At 43.4% G+C, this 18,963-nt stretch overlaps 1 protein-coding gene and 1 pseudogene across 4 annotated transcripts in view; one reads left to right on the top strand and one right to left on the bottom strand.

The window, feature by feature from the left end:
- Positions 1–4,859, bottom strand: part of LOC135514176 (adhesion G-protein coupled receptor D1-like) — a 48,149-nt gene extending 43,290 nt beyond the window's left edge. For 2 of the 4 annotated variants that reach the window (XM_064937430.1, XM_064937431.1), the window contains exons 1-3: positions 4,385–4,859; positions 4,257–4,296; positions 3,771–3,887 (exon numbers count right to left, since the gene is read on the bottom strand). In XM_064937430.1, the coding sequence (XP_064793502.1) occupies positions 3,771–3,887; positions 4,257–4,296; positions 4,385–4,438 (211 nt within the window). In that variant the 5' untranslated portion in view covers positions 4,439–4,859. Of the gene's footprint in view, positions 1–3,770; positions 3,936–4,256; positions 4,297–4,384 lie in introns of those variants that run through there. The other 2 variants (XM_064937433.1, XM_064937434.1) reach the window with 2 other exon arrangements.
- Positions 4,860–5,977: 1,118 nt separating this feature from the next.
- LOC135513623 (syntaxin-2-like) lies at positions 5,978–18,474 on the top strand (annotated as a pseudogene).
- The last annotated feature ends 489 nt before the right edge of the window (positions 18,475–18,963 follow it).

Raw genomic sequence — 18,963 nt, 5'->3', positions numbered from 1 at the left:
GGTGCCGGAGGAGTATCACGATCTGCGCACGGTGTTCAGTCGTTCCAAGGCCACTTCTCTCCCTCCACACCGGTCGTATGACTGTAGTATTGATCTCCTTCCGGGAACTACTCCCCCGGGGTAGATTATACTCTCTGTCGGCTCCCGAACGTAAGGCTCTCGAGGATTATTTGTCGGTTTCGCTCGACGCCGGTACCATAGTCTCCTCCTCCTCCCCCGCCGGCGCGGGGTTCTTTTTGTTCAGAAGAAGGACGGGTCCCTGCGCCCATGCGTGGATTATCGAGGGCTGAATGACATAACAGTTAAGAATCGTTATCCGCTTCCTCTTATGTCTTCAGCCTTCGAGATCCTGCAGGGAGCCAGGTTTTTCACCAAATTGGACCTTCGTAACGCCTACCATCTCGTGCGCATCAGGGAGGGGGACGAGTGGAAGACGGCGTTTAACACTCCGTTAGGGCACTTTGAATACCGGGTTCTTCCTTTCGGCCTCGTTAACGCTCCAGCTGTCTTTCAGGCACTAGTTAACGACGTCCTGAGAGACATGCTGAACATTTTTGTTTTCGTTTACATGGATGATATCCTGATTTTTTCACCGTCTCTCTCGATTCATGTTCAGCACGTGCGACGCGTCCTCCAGCGCCTTTTGGAGAACTGTCTTTATGTGAAGGCTGAGAAGTGCACTTTTCATGCCGCCTCTGTCCCTTTTCTCGGTTCCGTTATTTCCGCTGAGGGCATTAAGATGGATCCCGCTAAGGTCCAGGCTGTCATTGATTGGCCCGTTCCTAAGTCACGCGTCGAGCTGCAGCGCTTTCTGGGCTTCGCTAATTTCTACCGTCGTTTCATCCGTAATTTCGGTCAGGTGGCAGCTCCTCTCACAGCCCTTACTTCTGTTAAGACGTGCTTTAAGTGGTCCGTTTCCGCCCAGGGAGCTTTTGATCTTCTTAAGAATCGTTTTACATCCGCACCTATTCTTGTTACACCTGACATCTCTAGACAGTTTGTTGTTGAGGTTGACGCGTCAGAGGTGGGCGTGGGAGCCATTCTTTCTCAGCGCTCTCTCTCTGACGGCAAGGTCCATCCTTGCGCGTTTTTCTCTCATCGCTTATCGCCGTCAGAACGTAACTATGATGTTGGTAATCGCGAACTGCTCGCCATCCGCTTAGCCCTAGGCGAATGGCGACAGTGGTTGGAGGGGCGACCGTTCCTTTTGTCGTTTGGACTGACCATAGGAACCTTGAGTACATCCGTTCAGCCAAACGACTTAATGCGCGTCAGGCTCGTTGGGCTCTGTTTTTCGCTCGTTTCGAGTTTGTTATTTCTTATCGTCCGGGCTCAAAAACACCAAACCTGATGCTTTATCTCGTCTCTTCAGTTCTTCTGAGGTCTCCACCGACCCCGATGGGATTCTCCCTGAAGGGCGTGTTGTCGGGTTGACTGTCTGGGGAATTGAGAGGCAGGTAAAGCAAGCACTCGCTCACACTCCGTCGCCGCGAGCTTGTCCTAGGAACCTTCTGTTCGTTCCCGTTCCTACTCGTCCGGCCGTTCTTCAGTGGGCCCACTCTGCCAAGTTAGCCGGCCACCCCGGCCTTCGGGGTACGCTCGCTTCCATTCGCCAGCGTTTCTGGTGGCCCACTCGGGAACGTGACGCGCGTCGATTTGTCGCCGCTTGTTCGGTCTGCGCGCAGACTAAATCTGGGAACTCTCCTCCTGCCGGCCGTCTCAGACCGCTTCCCATTCCCTCTCGACCGTGGTCTCACATCGCTTTAGATTTTATCACCGGACTGCCTTCATCAGCGGGGAAGACAGTTATTCTTACGGTTGTCGATAGATTCTCTAAGGCGGCTCATTTCATTCCTCTCGATAAGCTCCCTTCTGCTAAGGAGACGGCTCAGATCATTATCGAGAATGTTTTCCGAATTCATGGCCTTCCGTCTGACGTCGTTTCCGACAGAGGCCCGCAGTTCACGTCTCAATTTTGGAGGGAGTTTTGCCGTTTGATTGGGGCTTCCGTCAGTCTCTCGTCCGGCTTTCATCCCCAGTCTAACGGTCAAGCCGAACGGGCCAATCAGACTGTTGGTCGCATTTTACGCAGTCTTTCTTTTCGTAACCCTGCGTCTTGGTCAGAACAGCTCCCCTGGGCAGAGTACGCCCACAACTCGCTTCCCTCGTCTGCTACCGGTCTATCCCCTTTTCAGTGTAGCCTCGGGTACCAGCCTCCGCTGTTCTCATCTCAGCTCGCCGAGTCCTGCGTCCCCTCCGCTCAGGCTTTTGTCCAGCGTTGCGAGCGCACCTGGAAGGGGGTCAGGTCGGCACTTTGCCGTAATAGGGCGCAGACTGTGAGGGCCGCTAATAAGCGTAGGACCAAGAGTCCTAGATATTGTTGCGGTCAGAGAGTATGGCTCTCCACTCAGAACCTTCCCCTTAAGACAGCTTCTCGCAAGTTGGCCCCGCGGTTCATTGGTCCGTTCCGTATTTCCCAGGTCATTAATCCTGTCGCAGTGCGACTTCTTCTCCCGCGCTATCTTCGTCGCGTTCACCCGGTCTTCCATGTCTCCTGTGTTAAGCCCGTTCTTCGCGCCCCCGCTCGTCCCTCCCCCCCCATCCTTGTCGAGGGCGCACCCATCTACAGGGTTCGTAAGATTTTGGACATGCGCCCTCGGGGCCGTGGTCATCAGTACCTAGTGGATTGGGAGGGGTACGGTCCTGAGGAGAGGAGTTGGGTTCCCTCTCGGGACGTGCTGGACCGTTCGCTGATCGATGATTTCCTCCGTTGCCGCCAGGTTTCCTCCTCGAGTGCGCCAGGAGGCGCTCGGTGAGTGGGGGGGTACTGTCATGTCTTGTTATGTCTGTTCCTGTCCTTTCTCTTCATTCTCTCTCTCTGCTGGTCTTTTTAGGTTACCTTCTCTGTCTCTCATTCCTCAGCTGTTCTACATCTGCCCTAACTAGCTCATTCTCTCTTTCCCCACCTGTTCTCTCTTCCCCCTCTGATTAGGTCTCTATTTCTTTCTCTGTTCCTGCTACTTTCAGTGTCTGATTCTTGTTTGTGTTTTTTGATGCCAGAAGCAAGCTGTCGTCTCGTTTGCTTCCACCTTGTCCTGTCCTGTCGGAGTCTGCATGCATGGCAGGTGCAACCTGCATTATACTACGTTCTTTTGTTCCATTGACTACGTTGGAAGAGGATTTATGCCATTCCTGTTTTTATTAAAGAACTCTGTTTTCTGTTAAAACCGCGTTTGGGTCTTCACTCAAGTTCATAACAGAAATATTCCAAAACCATTCTAGACCTGATGCTTCACAATTATTGTCCCATTTAGGAATGTTATTGGTGCTTCCATAGTTAAAATAATACAGTAAGGTTTTTGGAAATCAGTTTAGCAAACAAGACAGTTCATTTAATAGTCTTAACATTAATCTGGAAAGTCTGCATCAAATATACCTGGGGGTGAAGGTTAAGCTTCTTATCCCATTTAGTTTATTGTAACACCAAAGTGCTTTGATGTACATTACATTACATAGGATTAACAGGGGTGTAAGGTAGCCTTCAGACTTCTTGTCTTTACTCTCTACTTTGTTCATTTGTTTTTGCAAATTTGACTGTAATCAAATTTGAGCACTGCACACAGCTGCACCTTTTAAAGCAAGGAGTTGGTGGCTGCAAGACGGACAAAAAGGTGAATTGAAAGTAGGAGTGAATAACAGCTGTAGACCATGCAGACAAAGAACATACAAGACTGGGTATTCTATTCCTAAGTATAGGACTATGCACATACTTATATCACTTCCATTAACATGACCTGGTCTGTTTCCAATCTGGTCCCACAGTCCATGGATCCTGTCCACCGAATCCAGCGGCCAATAGTGTGAGGCCGTGGCCAAGACCTGCAGGCCTGGATGGAGAGTTCATGGGTGAACAACGCTCCAGATGGGACTTCTCCCTAATCATGCTATTTCAATTAGTTATGTTCCTGGCGTTGCTCAGTGTGTCTTTTAGGATTAAAAAGATAAACGATACAGCTCAATTGTTGATGTTTGGGTATCTCATTCAATAAACACATTTTGTATGGCTTAATAAACCACTATTACCATAAGTTTAACTTATGGTAAACCATAACCAATAATTCATCATCCCAACATTATGTATATTTAGCTAAATTACCAATAATACTCATCATATGCTGTAGGTTAATTTCAGACACAATACAGAACATCAAGCTGTAAAGGAATCCACATTTAACATGAAGTATAATTCGATTTACCTGGATGCTTGGATGGATTTGGCTTTACTTCACCATTAACCTGTAAATAAATCAAATAAACTCAACATTGCAGTAGTCTTCCTACACATAATGGTGAAGGACATTAAAAAAACAACTGTTTAAATTACCGGAATCAATGTGACAAATGTAGTTACAAACAGAATTTCGAATAATAGTTCCATGGCTTGATTACAACTACAAATATATTATATATATACACACACACATATATATATATATATATATAATGATTATTGTTGTTTAAATCCCCAATGAACGATCGATCCAGAAAGCATAAATCATTATTCCAAGATGCTGAAAAAAAAAGCAATCTTCTTCTCTGGGTATTTATTAGTCCACGTCTCCAATAAAGAAAACTTTCTCCCAAAACTTAACATTTTGTAAAACTGCAATAAAACTAAGCGGTGGACATCATAATTATATAGTGCGTGTCCATTCAAAATTTCCCCAAAAGTTGGTATTCCATGTCTCTCAATACAGAATAAGAAATATTGTAACTATTTCAGCGACGGATTTGGGTACTTGTTGCTTGATGCGCTCTGCTGTCTGTCTATACTAGGTTTGCACTGAGTGGAGGAATTCTCCGGGCTGTTCGATTGGATGTGGGAATAGAAAAACGTGATGTCATTTTTTAGAGCATTGGAACCCAAGGTGGGGCCTAGTGTGCGTAAATAGCAAATATCAAGTGCGTAGCCTAATTAGAGATAATGGAGTGCGCATAGGCCTACTGTCCAAAATCTATTTAAAAAACATATAAAAACCAATACAGATTTAATCTACACAATTACAGAGCTGTGTCCTTTTGACTTGTCAGAACATAACGGACAGTGATGCTGATGGACATGGATGGATGCTGACTGTATTTTAGGCTATTTATTTGGACTGTCATCTTTATGAAGGGAATAGAACAGGCACATATTCAGGTGCACTGATGTAAGCAGGTATGAAGCCCAATTGAATTCCTTAGGTAGACCTAAATTGGATTGAGTGAATTGAAAGTAGACATTCTCAGGAAAATCGACATCAATTAGTCTAGTAACTTACTGGCAGGCCTATCTACTGTACTCATACCTGAAATCAAATCCATCGCTGTAGGATGCAGGATGCCTTCATCGAATTGTGACTCCTGTTTCATGTTCTTTATCCTCTGGGCCTATTGTAGACTCATGGCCTGAACATAGAAATGTAATTACTACAACTACAACCTAGTCTAAAATAAACTATTCTTACATGTTGGAAATTGGCCGGTAGATTTGGAATCATCTGCGTCCAGATGAATCATGGCGGGAAAAGGAAAGGAGATAACCGCACACAATACAGTATGTTATTAAACATCGCCACTGTGTGGCCAATAACTTGAACAACAACTGCAGTCACAGGAGCAGTGCTGGGTACGAGCCTCCTCTGGCAGAGGAGAGGCGTATCCCATTCTGACAAGCTTGTAGGAGCATCATGCGAATTATGTTGTCTGCCACAACCAGATAGTTAGCTAGCAAACTTGGACTACGTTTCCTTAGCTAATGATTGAAAGAGAATAAACTTTCCCCATGGCATGCCAAATCGAAATGGATGTTTGTTGAACTCAGCCCTAGCAAGCAAAGTTAGCTAGCCCCTTGTACCAGAGCTAGATGCGATGGAGTTGATAAGTGCTTGCATTACTTTGCTAACGTTAGCCAGTCAAAAACGCATCGAACATAGCGATGAAGGGCCGGTTGGGTGAATTAACCGCAATAAGTACATGTAGCCTACTAATATGATGTCACTGATCTAATCAGTCATTAATGTAGCCTTCTATTGTATTATTTTATATTCTCTAGGTCTAGGGAATGCAACCCTGGTTGACATTACGTGAGTCGCGTCAGCCAGGCTAATAATATGCCATGTCATTATAACATCATTGTCTTCAATATCTTGTCAACTTATTTGCCTCACATTTATGGGCAGTGTGCAAGAGGCTTTACTCCCTAACAATGGACTGTGTCTTCACACTTTTGTCTTGACAGAGCAGAACACAAGCAGAGGAGGATGTCATTCAGAAGGGCAAGTCAGTACTGTTTGTTTTCAGATGAGCTAGATGATAACTGTAAAATATTGCAAGTGTCTGTGCATTGAAATAAGACTGAAAATACTGTATGTGCATGACTCAGGTGGAAGAGGTTAGGAGGCAGATCAAATATATTCTGAAGTGGATGAGGTGAGGAAGAGGCACAGCATGATCCTGTCTGCACCCAATCCAGATCAGAGTAAGTTGATCATCAATTAAAACCCTCTGTCAGACAGGCCTGCTGAGTGGCGCAGTGGTGTGCCACTAGAGATTCTGGGTTCGAGTCCAGGCTCTGTCGCAGCCGGCCGTGACTGGGAGACCCATGGGGGGCACACAATTGGCCCAGCGTCGTATGGGTTAGTGGAGAGTTTGGCGGCAGGGATGTCTTTGTCCCATCGTGCACCAGTAACTCCTGTGGCAGACTGGGCGGAGTGCACGCTGACCAGGTCGCCAGGTGCATGGTGTTTCCTCCGACACATTGGTGCAGCTGGCTTCCGGGTTAAGTGGGCATTGTGTCAAGAAGCACTGCGGCTTGGTTGGGTTGTGTTTCGGAGGAGGCACGGCTCTCGACCTTTGCCACTCCTGAGTCCGTACGGGAGTAGCAGCGATGAGGCCAATTGGATACCACGAATTTGGGGAGAAAAAGGGGTAAATAAATCAAGTGTATTAGGCTATTCCGCCACGTTCCCAAAGTGAAGACGGTTTGAGATCTAGCTATGTTGTTGCTCCTCCCCTATTGTTTTCAACATTTATTTTCTCTGTACTACAAAAGTATGCAATTTAAAGTGTTGAATTCAAAACTTTTGCATGACTAAATATAGGCCTTGGTATTTGCATGGTGACTTCTAAAGTCATAATAACAAAAATAAACAAACGTTCTTACTTCCTCTAACATGATTGCCCTCCTTCAGGCAGAAACACATGACTCAATACAAATAGATGGCTCGGTGTCTGGAAGCCTGTATAGAAATCAATGCCATGGCCCAGCCTTCGTAGACCAGTCTGTGGGTGGGCTTTGGCTGACCTCTCTAGCAGCAGCAGGGCCATTTTACTGAGGGCTTGGACAAGTTACGCTGTGCTTGTTCAGAGTTGATCCACTGTGGAGACTGAATAGGCATGAGGAGCTAATCAAGGCCTGCATGGACAAAGGCCCTCAGTTGACTCTATAATGCAACACGGCAGCATCAGTATTACCAGCAGAGTAACAAAGTATCAACCATCTGCTACACAATAATACTAACTGGGAATGTTAGTCATTTCAATGTAATTATGTTGAACCAACATGGAACAGTGGAGTGTTTCTTATCTATATAAATATGAAGAATAGGTTACTATTGTTATAGAAGCGTTGCCAGGTGATATGATTAATGCTAATATTTTTCCAGGACAATTTTGGAAATGTGCAATAATGCATTTATTTTCTGTCGCTGATATTTCCTGAAGAGATGAAAGATGAACTTGACCGGTTGACCAATGAGATCACAAGCAATGCCAACTCTGTAAGTGTTCATCTAAAATGGAAGTTTATCACCACCACGTACAGCGCATTTAAACAAATATTTTGTTGTTGTCATTTTGTCATTATTATGACAGGATCAAATGCCTATCCCAAATGCTGCTCGCTAGATTTAGAAAGGTAGATGTGGGAGATTTGTCTGAGGTGTTATTATAGCTACTGTAATCACTGTTATTTCTGTTCTCCGCTGCTATGGAGCAGAACCTGCCCAAGGATGATGTTTCTAACAGTGCCTCAGTTGATTTCCGCATTCAAAAAACCCAGGTCAGGAAACAGTCTTCCTGAGACTTATTCTTCACATTTTTGCGAATTCTAAAAGGTTGTGATTAAGGGCAGAGAGATTATTGGAGGCTAACGTACCTGTATACATGTATAAGTTTACCATGTCTGCCACTAGGGCTGGGCGATATGTCGATATATATCGTGTAAATATATTGTTTCATATTATGCTTTATTCTTTATTTCGTTGTGTCGCAAATCACACTCTTTACGGCAATATTTTTTGTCAATTGGATGTCACTTTGCGTTCACACGTGCCGTGTAGAAGGACATTTTCAACACATACAAACATGGAGGAGAGTGAACGTGACACAGAGCACAGAGACCGTACCTAAAAGAGGGACAACTTCGGTCGCATGGACGTGGTTTGGGAATGAAAAGTCTGACACGGACCAGAAAACCGTCCTCTGCAAAATACGCCGCAGGCCGGTCCTGACAACAGGCTCAAACACCACTAACCTTTTTCACCACCTACGCAAGAATCATGTAAAACATTACAGAGAGAGTCTACGGATGAGACCCAAAAAAGTACAGTCGAGGGCTCAAAACAAACCCCTGACTCAGACATTGCAAGAGGCTTTTGCCCGCGACACAGCATATGGTAAAGAATCACGAAGATGGAAGGAGATAACAGCTACAGTTACAACTTACATCTGCAAAGACATGGCCCCAATTTACACGGTTGAGAAACTGGGGTTTTGTGAGTTGGTGCCAACACTCTACCCAAGGTACCAAATGCAAATACCTTTTATTTGATGAGTATAATTCAAAATGTAATAAGAAATAGGCATTTACATGCGGTCATTTTTTAAAAACTATTTATTCATTGAATTTACAGAAAATGTGTATATTGTGATATGTATCGTTATCGTGAAGTGAAATGACCTACAGTTGAAGTCGGAAGTTTACATACACCTTAGCCAAATACATTTAACTCAGTTTTTCACAATTCCTGACATTTAATCCTAGTAAAAATTCCCTGTCTTAGGTCAGTTAGGATCACCACTTTATTTTAAGAATGTGAAATGTCAGAATAATAGTAGAGAGAATGATTTATTTCAGCTTTTATTTCTTTCATCACATTCCCAGTGGGTAAGAAGTTTACATACACTCAATTAGTATTTGGTAGCATTGCCTTTAAATAGTTTAACATGGGTCAAACGTTTTGGGGAGCCTTCCACAAGCATACCACAATAAGTTGTGTGAATTTTTGCCCATTCCCCCTGACAGAGTTGGTGTAACTGAGTCAGGTTTGTAGGCCTCCTTGCTTGCACACACTTTTCAGTTCTGCCCACAAATGTTCTATAGGATTGAGGTCAGGGCTTTGTGATGGCCACTCCAATACCTTGACTTTGATGTCCTTAAGCCATTTTTCCACATCTTTGGAAGTATGCGTGGGGTCAATGTCCATTTGGAAGACCCATTTGCGACCAAGCTTTAACTTCCTGCCTGATGTCTTCAATATATCCACATAATTTTCCTTTCTTATGATGCCATCTATTTTGTGAAGTGCACCAGTCCCTGCTGCAGCAAAGCACCCCCACAACATGATGCTGCCACCCCCATGCTCCACGGTTGGGATGGTGTTCTTCGGCTTGCCGGCCTCCCCCTTTTTCCTCCAAACATAACGATGGTCATTATGGCCAAACAGTTCTATTTTTGTTTCATCAGACCAGAGGACATTCCTCCAAAAAGTACGATCTTTGTCCCCATGTGCAGTTGCAAACCGAAGTCTGGCTTTTTTATGGCGGTTTTTGCAGTGGCTTCTTCCTTTCAGGTTATGTCGACATAGGACTCGTTTTACTGTGGATATAGATACTTTTGTACCTGTTTCCTCCAGCATCTTCACAAGGTCCTTTGCTGTTGTTCTGGGATTGATTTGCACTTTTTTCACCAAAGTATGTTCATCTCTAGGAGACAGAATGCGTTTCCTTCCTGAGCGGTATGCCGGCTGCGTGGTACCATGGTGTTTATACTTGCGTACTATTGTTTGTACAGATGAACGTGGTACCATCAGGCATTTGGAAATTGCTCCCAAGGAAGAACCAGAATTGTGGAGGTCTACAATTTCTCTTCTGAGGTCTTGGCTGATTTCTTTTAATTTTCCCATGATGTCAAGCAAAGAGGCACTGAGTTTGAAGGTAGGCCTTGAAATACATCCACAGGTACACCTCCAATTGACTCAAATTATGTCAATTAGCCTATCAGAAGCTCCTAAAGCCATGACATAATTTTCTGGAATTTTCCAAGCTGTTTAGAGGCACAGTCAACTTAGTGTATGTAAACTTCTGACCCACTGGAATTGTGAAACAGTGAATTATAAGTGAACTAAACAATTGTTGGAAAAATTACTTGTGTCATGCACAAAGTAGATGTCCTAACCGACTTGCCAAAACTACAGTTTGTTAACAAGGAATTCGTGGAGTGTTTGAAAAACAAGTTTTAATGACTCCAACCTAAGTGAATGTAAACTTCCGACTTCAACTGTATATCGGGATGTGAGATTTTGGCCATATCGCCCAGCCCCATCTGACACCATATTTTGACATGGCTGTTTAACATCTCACCCTTTCAAAAGTTTGAGCTTTTATCTGCTTTACTGTTGCTAGTGGTTGAAGCTCTCTTTCCTCTATCCTCTCCTTACCTTACCTTCTCTAACCCCACAGCACACAGTGCTCTCCAGGACGTTTGTGGATGTCATGACTCAGTACAACGAGACTCAAGTGTCGTTTAGGGAGAGAAGCAATTGAAGGATCTAGAGACAGCTGGAGATAAGTGAGTCACAAACTGGGCCAGCAGCAGGGCAGACAGGAACATGGAAAGGAAACCGACCACACCAAGCAGCTTTCTTTCCAACACATAATAACACATCAGCTACAGTGTTCACAATTCCAATCAAACTATCATATGATTGCCTATTGCCTATCGTCAGATAGCACAACGATTCCGGTTCCACTCTATGTTATTGTTTATTGTCATGGTATGGATAATGAGGCCATTAGACCAATCAGACTACGGCCACATAAAATATAGGATGATAGTGAAGGATTTGCCTTGAGATGCTGAAGAGACTAGCTGTAAAGAAACCATGGCAGAAACCCATGTATTGTTCATATGGAGTATTTGTCTTGAATGAGAATAATTGATGATGACAAAAATAGATGTAACCTCTCCAGTCCCTTAGGATACTCCTAATGAAAATCTCTACTACTGCAGACTCTAGATGGAAGAGAAGTGTGTTAGTGTTGTCTCTACACCTGTCTATAGAGAAGCTGGTCACATGGCCAGTGGTGAGCTCATGGCTGTGCTGTATAGTAATCGTTGATCATAGGTTATATATACTGTATTCACTGGGGTGGAAGGGCTTACATGATCCCAGGTTGTTTGTAAGCCACTGTGGGTTTGATCATGTTAGGCAGTGAGGGTTGATTCCCTCTGAGGAATAGCCGCCCTAGATCATAACACTGTGGTTATGACTACAGAGACTATTCTCCCTATAGAAAAGAGAGAATATGTGTTTTGTTTTCTGCTGATGCTTTAGCACCTGTCTGGTGAAAGTATTTTCTTTCCTGGTTCTAGCTGGGAGAGTGGCTAGCAATGAGGAACTGGAGAACATGCTGGAGAGTGGAAACTCATCCATTTTTACATCTGATCTAAGTTCCTCCTCAATCTACAGCTTTTGTTGGGTGCTACTTCCTCATATCCATTATTTTCTTAGGACAAATCAGACAACTACCAACACTATCTAGTTTACCAAGATAACTCAGGTGGTGGTTTGAACATATTCCAAGACAAATAATATTCTGTGTAAATGCAACACCAATCACCCATATGTATGTATTTGAATTAATTATACTGTCTCATTGGCTGTCGTCCTGTCTCCCAACCCCTCCCTCAGATTATTTTGGACTCTCAGATCACGCGGCAGGCCGAGAATGAGATTGAGTCACGGCACCAGGATATCATCAACCTGGAGTCCAGCATCAGGGAGCTCCATGCCATGCTCATGGACATGGCCATGCTGGTGGAGAATCAGGTATTGTAGCGCAGTACTGTAAAGCTGTCCAGAATATTATTAGTTCTGTTTTTTGTCAAAACTATATGGAACTCATGTGGTGTTGTCTAAAAGGGGGATATGGTCAACAACATAGAGAAGAATGTCTCCAACGCAGCCGAGTACATAAGCCAAAGAGGAGACCAAAAAAGCTGTGAGATACTAGAACAAATCCCAGAGGGTAAGTCTCCATTTCCCCAAACGGAAGGTCACATGGTGTATCTACTAATAATACTATATAATACTGCTCAAGTTAAGACTCTTTTAACCAATGCAACAGCTCTGAATGGTTTGGTCAGAAGAATAATATTATTTCAGTATTTTATACTGATAAGATTTAAAATGCCAGACAGAATGTCTACATGCCATATTTACTAGGGCTGGGAATTGCCAAGGACCTCACGATATGACGATATTATCGCGATACTTAGGTGCCGATATGATATTTGTGTCAGGCTTCGAAGAGTGATGGGTGTGGAGTCAGGCGCAGAGAGCAGAGGATTCGGAAAAAACACTTTATTCCGTACAATCACAGCGCACAAAGAGGGTGACGCCGAACACAGGCGTAAAACACTCCAAAATGTAATACACTGGTACATACGCTGTACAGAGGAAAATCCAAAAGACAGTCTGCACAACTCTGCCAGGACCTAGGATCAAGAGAGACGCTCAAGTGTTTTAGTACTATATCTCTTGACACAATGATGAAAATAATCATGGCCTCTAAACCTTCAAGCTGCATACTGGACCCTATTCCAACTAAACTACTGAAAGAGCTGCTTCCTGTGCTTGGCCCTCCTATGTTGAACATAATAAACGGCTCTCTATCCACCGGATGTGTACCAAACTCACTAAAAGTGGCAGTAATAAAGCCTCTCTTGAAAAAGCCAAACCTTGACCCAGAAAATATACAAAAAATATCGGCCTATATCGTATCTTCCATTCCTCTCAAAAATTTTAGAAAAGGCTGTTGCGCAGCAACTCACTGCCTTCCTGAAGACAAACAATGTATACGAAATGCTTCAGTCTGGTTTTAGACCCCATTATAGCACTGAGACTGCACTTGTGAAGGTGGTAAATGACCTTTTAATGGCATCAGACCGAGGCTCTGCATCTGTCCTCGTGCTCCTAGACCTTAGTGCTGCTTTTGATACCATCGATCACCACATTCTTTTGGAGAGATTGGAAACCCAAATTGGTCTACACGGACAAGTTCTGGCCTGGTTTAGATCTTATCTGTCAGAAAGATATCAGTTTGTCTCTGTGAATGGTTTGTCCTCTGACAAATCAACTGGAAATTTCGGTGTTCCTCAAGGATCCGTTTTAGGGCCACTATTGTTTTCACTATATATTTTACCTCTTGGGGATGTCAATCAAAAACATAATGTTAACTTTCACTGCTATGCGGATGACACACAGCTGTACATTTCAATGAAACATGGTGAAGCCCCAAAATTGCCCTCGCTAGAAGCATGTGTTTCAGACATAAGGAAGTGGTTGGCTGCAAACTTTCTACTTTTAAACTCGGACAAAACAGAGATGCTTGTTCTAGGTCCCAAGAAACAAAGAGATCTTCTTGAATCTGACAATTAATCTTAATGGTTGTACAGTCGTCTCGAATAAAACTGTGAAGGACCTCGGCGTTACTCTGGACCCTGATCTCTCTTTTGAAGAACATATCAAGACCATTTCAAGGACAGCTTTTTTCCATCTACGTAACATTACAAAAATCAGAAACTTTCTGTCCAAAAATGATGCAGAAAAATTAATCCATGCTTTTGTCACTTCTAGGTTAGACTACTGCAATGCTCTACTTTCCGGCTACCCGGATAAAGCACTAAATAAACTTCAGTTAGTGCTAAATACGGCTGCTAGAATCCTGAGTAGAACCCAAAAATTTGATCATATTACTCCAGTGCTAGCCTCCCTACACTGGCTTCCTGTCAAAGCAAGGGCTGATTTCAAGGTTTTACTGCTAACCTACAAAGCATTACATGGGCTTGCTCCTACCCATCTCTCTGATTTGGTCCTGCCGTACATATCTACACGTACGCTATGGTCACAAGATGCAGGCCTCCTAATTGTCCCTAGAATTTCTAAGCAAACAGCTGGAGGCAGGGCTTTCTCCTATAGAGCTCCATTTTTATGGAACGGTCTGCCTACCGATGTCAGAGACGCAAACTCGGTCTCAACCTTTAAGTCTTTACTGAAGACTCATCTCTTCAGTGGGTCATATGATTGAGTGTAGTCTGGCCCAGGAGTGGGAAGGTGAACGGAAAGGCTCTGGAGCAACGAACTGCCCTTGCTGTCTCTGCCTGGCCGGTTCCCCTCTTTCCACTGGATTCTCTGCCTCTAACCCTATTACAGGGGCTGAGTCGCTGGCTTACTGGGGCTCTCTCATACCGTTCCTGGGAGGGGTGCGTCACCTGAGTGGGTTGAGTCACTGATGTGATCAGCCGGTCTGGGTTGGCGCCCCCCCTTGGGTTGTGCCGTGGCGAAGATCTTTGTGGGCTATACTCAGCCATGTCTCAGGATGGTAAGTTGGTGATTGAAGATATCCCTCTAGTGGTGTGGGGGCTGTGTTTTGGCAAAGTGGGTGGGGTTATATCCTTCCTGTTTGGCCCTGTCCAGGGGTGTCCTCGGATGGGGCCACAGTGTCTCCTGGCCCCTCCTGTCTCAGCCTCCAGTATTTATGCTGCAGTAGTTTGTGTCGGGGGGCTAGGGTCAGTTTGTTATATCTGGAGTACTTCTCCTGTCCTATTCGGTGTCCTGTGTGAATTTAAGTGTGCTCTCTAATTCTCTCTTTCTTTCTCTCTCTCGGAGGACCTGAGCCCTAGGACCATGCCTCGGGACTACCTGACATGATGACTCCTTGCTGTCCCCAGTCCACCTGGCCGTGCTGCTGCTCCAGTTTCAACTGTTCTGCCTTATTATTATTGGACCATGCTGGTCATTTATGAACATTTGAACATCTTGGCCATGTTCTGTTATAATCTCCACCCGGCACAGCCAGAAGAGGACTGGCCACCCCACATAGCCTGGTTCCTCTCTAGGTTTCTTCCTAGGTTTTGGCCTTTCTAGGGAGTTTTTCCTAGCCACCATGCTTCTACACCTGCATTGCTTGCTGTTTGGGGTTTTAGGCTGGGTTTCTGTACAGCACTTTGAGATATCAGCTGATGTACGAAGGGCTATATAAATACATTTTATTTTATTTTATTTTGAGTAACGCTCCTGGACCAAAGACAGCAAACAAGCCCGAACACAGGCGGGCTAACTGAACTTAAATAACCCCAACCCAAAACCCCAAACAAGCACGAACACAGGCGGGCTAACTGAATTGAAATAACCCCAACCCAAAACCCCAAACAAGCACGAACACAGGCAGGCTAACTGAACTTAAATAACCCCAACCCAAAACCGCAAACAAGCCCGAACACAGGCAGGCTAACTGAACTTAAATAACCCCAACCCAAAACCGCAAACAAGGAACAGGTGAAACCAATTAGACCAAACAAAAGGAAAAGGAATCGGTAGCAGCTAGTAGACCGGCAACGACGACCGCCGAGCGCCACCCGAACGGGAAGGGGAGCCACCTGATATGTAACTATCAATTTTTTCCCCCCATCACTAATATCTAATGTCTAAATTGAATGTCAAAATGTCTCCATGTCCCAAATCCACAGGCATTGACAGAATATTGTTTTCACTAAAATCAGTGTAGTGTTTTGGGTCATGCACTATAAACCTAATCTAACCACTTTGTTTCTGTCCTTGGCAGAAACTCTTCATCTTTGGCTTTGTTCTATTGATACTGCACGCTGTCATTGCACTAATCGTTGGGCTGTCTGTTGGACTAACCAATCCCCTGTATGAGTCCTGTCCTGCTATCTGTCTGAGGTAACTACTTCTACACATTTTATCAACATCACATTCAACACCTTTCATTTACTTCTTTTAACACAATGAGGTACTGTACTTGATAGAAGTTGATGTTAGGCTTGGGCAGTATCCAGTTTTTAATATTATCATACCGTCCTTCTCTTATCCTGGCATTTACGGTATTACAGGCATAGCACACAAGGATTTGCTAAAAATGCAAGAAAAGCCTATTGGACCTGTATTACCAGAATGCTAACACAATTAGCACAAACTAATAGCAAAATCACAATGACACTGTTAACTACGTGCTAACAAACTAATTGGAAAGACAGGCAAATCCGGCTCATAAAGTTATAAATTGTGCAAATAAACAAAGTTGTGATGAATGCGTTTCTGAAGGAAGAGCAGCATGTGTAGCAGATTAATGAAGGAGAACAAAAAACACTAGTAGGAAGCACAGGGATAAAATGAGCTCTTCCAGAGGTGTTAGCTGCAGGTGTTAGCTTCAAAAGTAGCAACAAATATTCTAATGTATTGAAAAACATTTAATAAATAGTTTTGACGGTATTGAAAAACCATCCCGTGGCTTTTTTCAAATAACCCGGTATACAGGTATATACAGTATACTTGTCACGGATCCCCCACGGTACTGCTGCTCATTCTGTTCACCAGTTCCGGAGGTCTACGTGGCAGGCTTTCTAGTCTTCACTGAACGGGATTCATTATCATCAACCCCGGTCTTGTCTGATTACACACCTGGTTCCCATTTCCCCTGATTAGTATGTTATATATGTGCCCTCTGTTCCCTCTGTCGGTTATTGTTCTCATGTCCTTTGGTGGTGTGAGTACCTATGCGTTGGTGCAGCTGTTATGCGGCGTGCTTTATATATTGTGTATTACAGGTATCGTTCTGTGTCGTTCAACAAGGCTTACCCTCGCTCTTTTGTTTGTGTACAACCCAGTGTTTTTGTATATGTGTTTGTTTTGGGTTTATTAAAAATCCCTGCGCCTGTCTCTAAATCCTTTATACCAGCGTGACAATACTGCCCAAGCCTAGTTGATGTTGAATCACAGTAATGGGTCAGTTTCCCAAGTAAGCACTAATTGCCTACTAATTGGTTGATGATGACATTGGAAACACTTATCTTCCACTATTTCTTTTTACTACAAAACATAGAAACGTGCCGTTTTCACATACTGTATGTTGATGTTGGGGTAGTGCTGGAGAGGATGAAGAAGTAGGAAGTAGGAAATTGCATGGATTTTGACAATTACAGAGGAGGTGGACATTTCTCACAAAAGGCTTTTCAAATTTCATATTTCATGGCTTTTAGAAAGGGCTCACAGAGCTTGTTTTTCCACTCACGGCTGTCTCTCAGTATTAGTTATGAAGATGAGAATGTTATTGAAGAATTACAGACCAAATTGAAGTGTCTTGAGTTTTGTTTGCATGTTCTACAGTCTTGTAAAGATAGGGGGAGACTGGGACAGGCAATGTAACATCCATAAGGTTTTACATTATTTACAAATTGCACCTTTACATCAGATCATCTTGAAACTTTCTCTGTAAAGTAAAATTTCATCAAGGTTGTATATTGTCTATAATTGGTTTCTCTCTTTTTGTCAGTGTCCTTTTTCAGCGTTATATCTCTAATATCCATAATGGTTGTGGATGTGATGGATAGTGATGTATCATAACTTAGCTTCTTAGCCATCTTGTTTTCTGATGTATTCTTTGGACTTTTATTGAAGCAATTGTTGACATCTTGAGAAATTATGTGTTCTAGCTAAGATTCTATTGGAAAATATATGCTGAAAGGCATTTCTCCTATATGGCAGTACTGTTTCTTTTAGAACTGTGAATAGTCCTGGAGTGTTTTTGTTCAAATGAAGGCCAGCATCCCGGAGTCGCCTCTTCACTGTTTTTGCGGGTACTATTTAATGAAGCTGCCAGTTGAGGACTTGTGAGGTGTCTGTTTCTCAAACTAGACACTCTAATGTACTTGTCCTCTTGCTCAGTTGTACACCGTGGCCTCACACTCTTTCTATTCTGGTTAGAGCCAGTTTGCTCTGTTTTGTGAAGGGAGTAATACACGGGGTGTACGAGACCTTCAGTTTCTTGTCAACTTTTCACATGGAATAGCCTTCATTTCTCAGAACAAGAATAGATTGACGAGTTTCAGAAGAAAGTCTTTGTTTCTGGCCATTTTGAGCCTGTAATCGAACCCACAAATGCTGACGATCCAGATACCCAACTAGACGAAAGAAGGCCAGTTTTATTGCTTCTTTAATCAGAGCAACAGTTTTCAGCTGTGCTAATATGCATAAAAATGATCAATTAGTCTTTTAAAATGATAAACTTGTATTAGCTAACACAACGTGCCATTGGAACGCAGGAGTGATGGTTGCTGATAATGGGCCTCTGTACGCCTATGTAGATATTCCATTAAAAAAAATAGTAGTTTCCAGCTACAATAGTCATTTACAACATTAACAATGTCTACACTGCATTTCTGATCAATTTGTTGTTATTTTAATGGCCATTATTTTGCTTTTCTTTCAAAAACAAGGACAATTGTAAGTGACCCCAAAATTTTGAACGGTAGTGTATATATTTTTGAAAATAATCTTTGGGATGGTAAAACGTTTTCAAGGTCAACCTCAAGGTCAACCTAAACTAAACTAAAAGCAGATATAAAGGTAATGGAGCTATATCTTTTTCAAATAAGATCAGCTTTGAGAACTAACAATCACCAAAATAAAAACTAGACTGTCCCTGACTATCTAAAATTCCCCAAGTGTCATGGCATGGGGCCCCCATGTGTGAGTCACTCAGACACAATAAGAACACGGCAAATGCCATGGAAAAATGTGTGGAATTGCAGGAAATTAGCTTTAATACTGTAGAATTATA

This window comes from Oncorhynchus masou, chromosome 25, assembly GCF_036934945.1.
Source record: "Oncorhynchus masou masou isolate Uvic2021 chromosome 25, UVic_Omas_1.1, whole genome shotgun sequence".
Classification (NCBI taxonomy): domain Eukaryota; kingdom Metazoa; phylum Chordata; class Actinopteri; order Salmoniformes; family Salmonidae; genus Oncorhynchus; species Oncorhynchus masou.
Note: the sequence above shows the minus strand (reverse complement) of the source record. Positions and strands in the feature narration are given on the sequence as shown.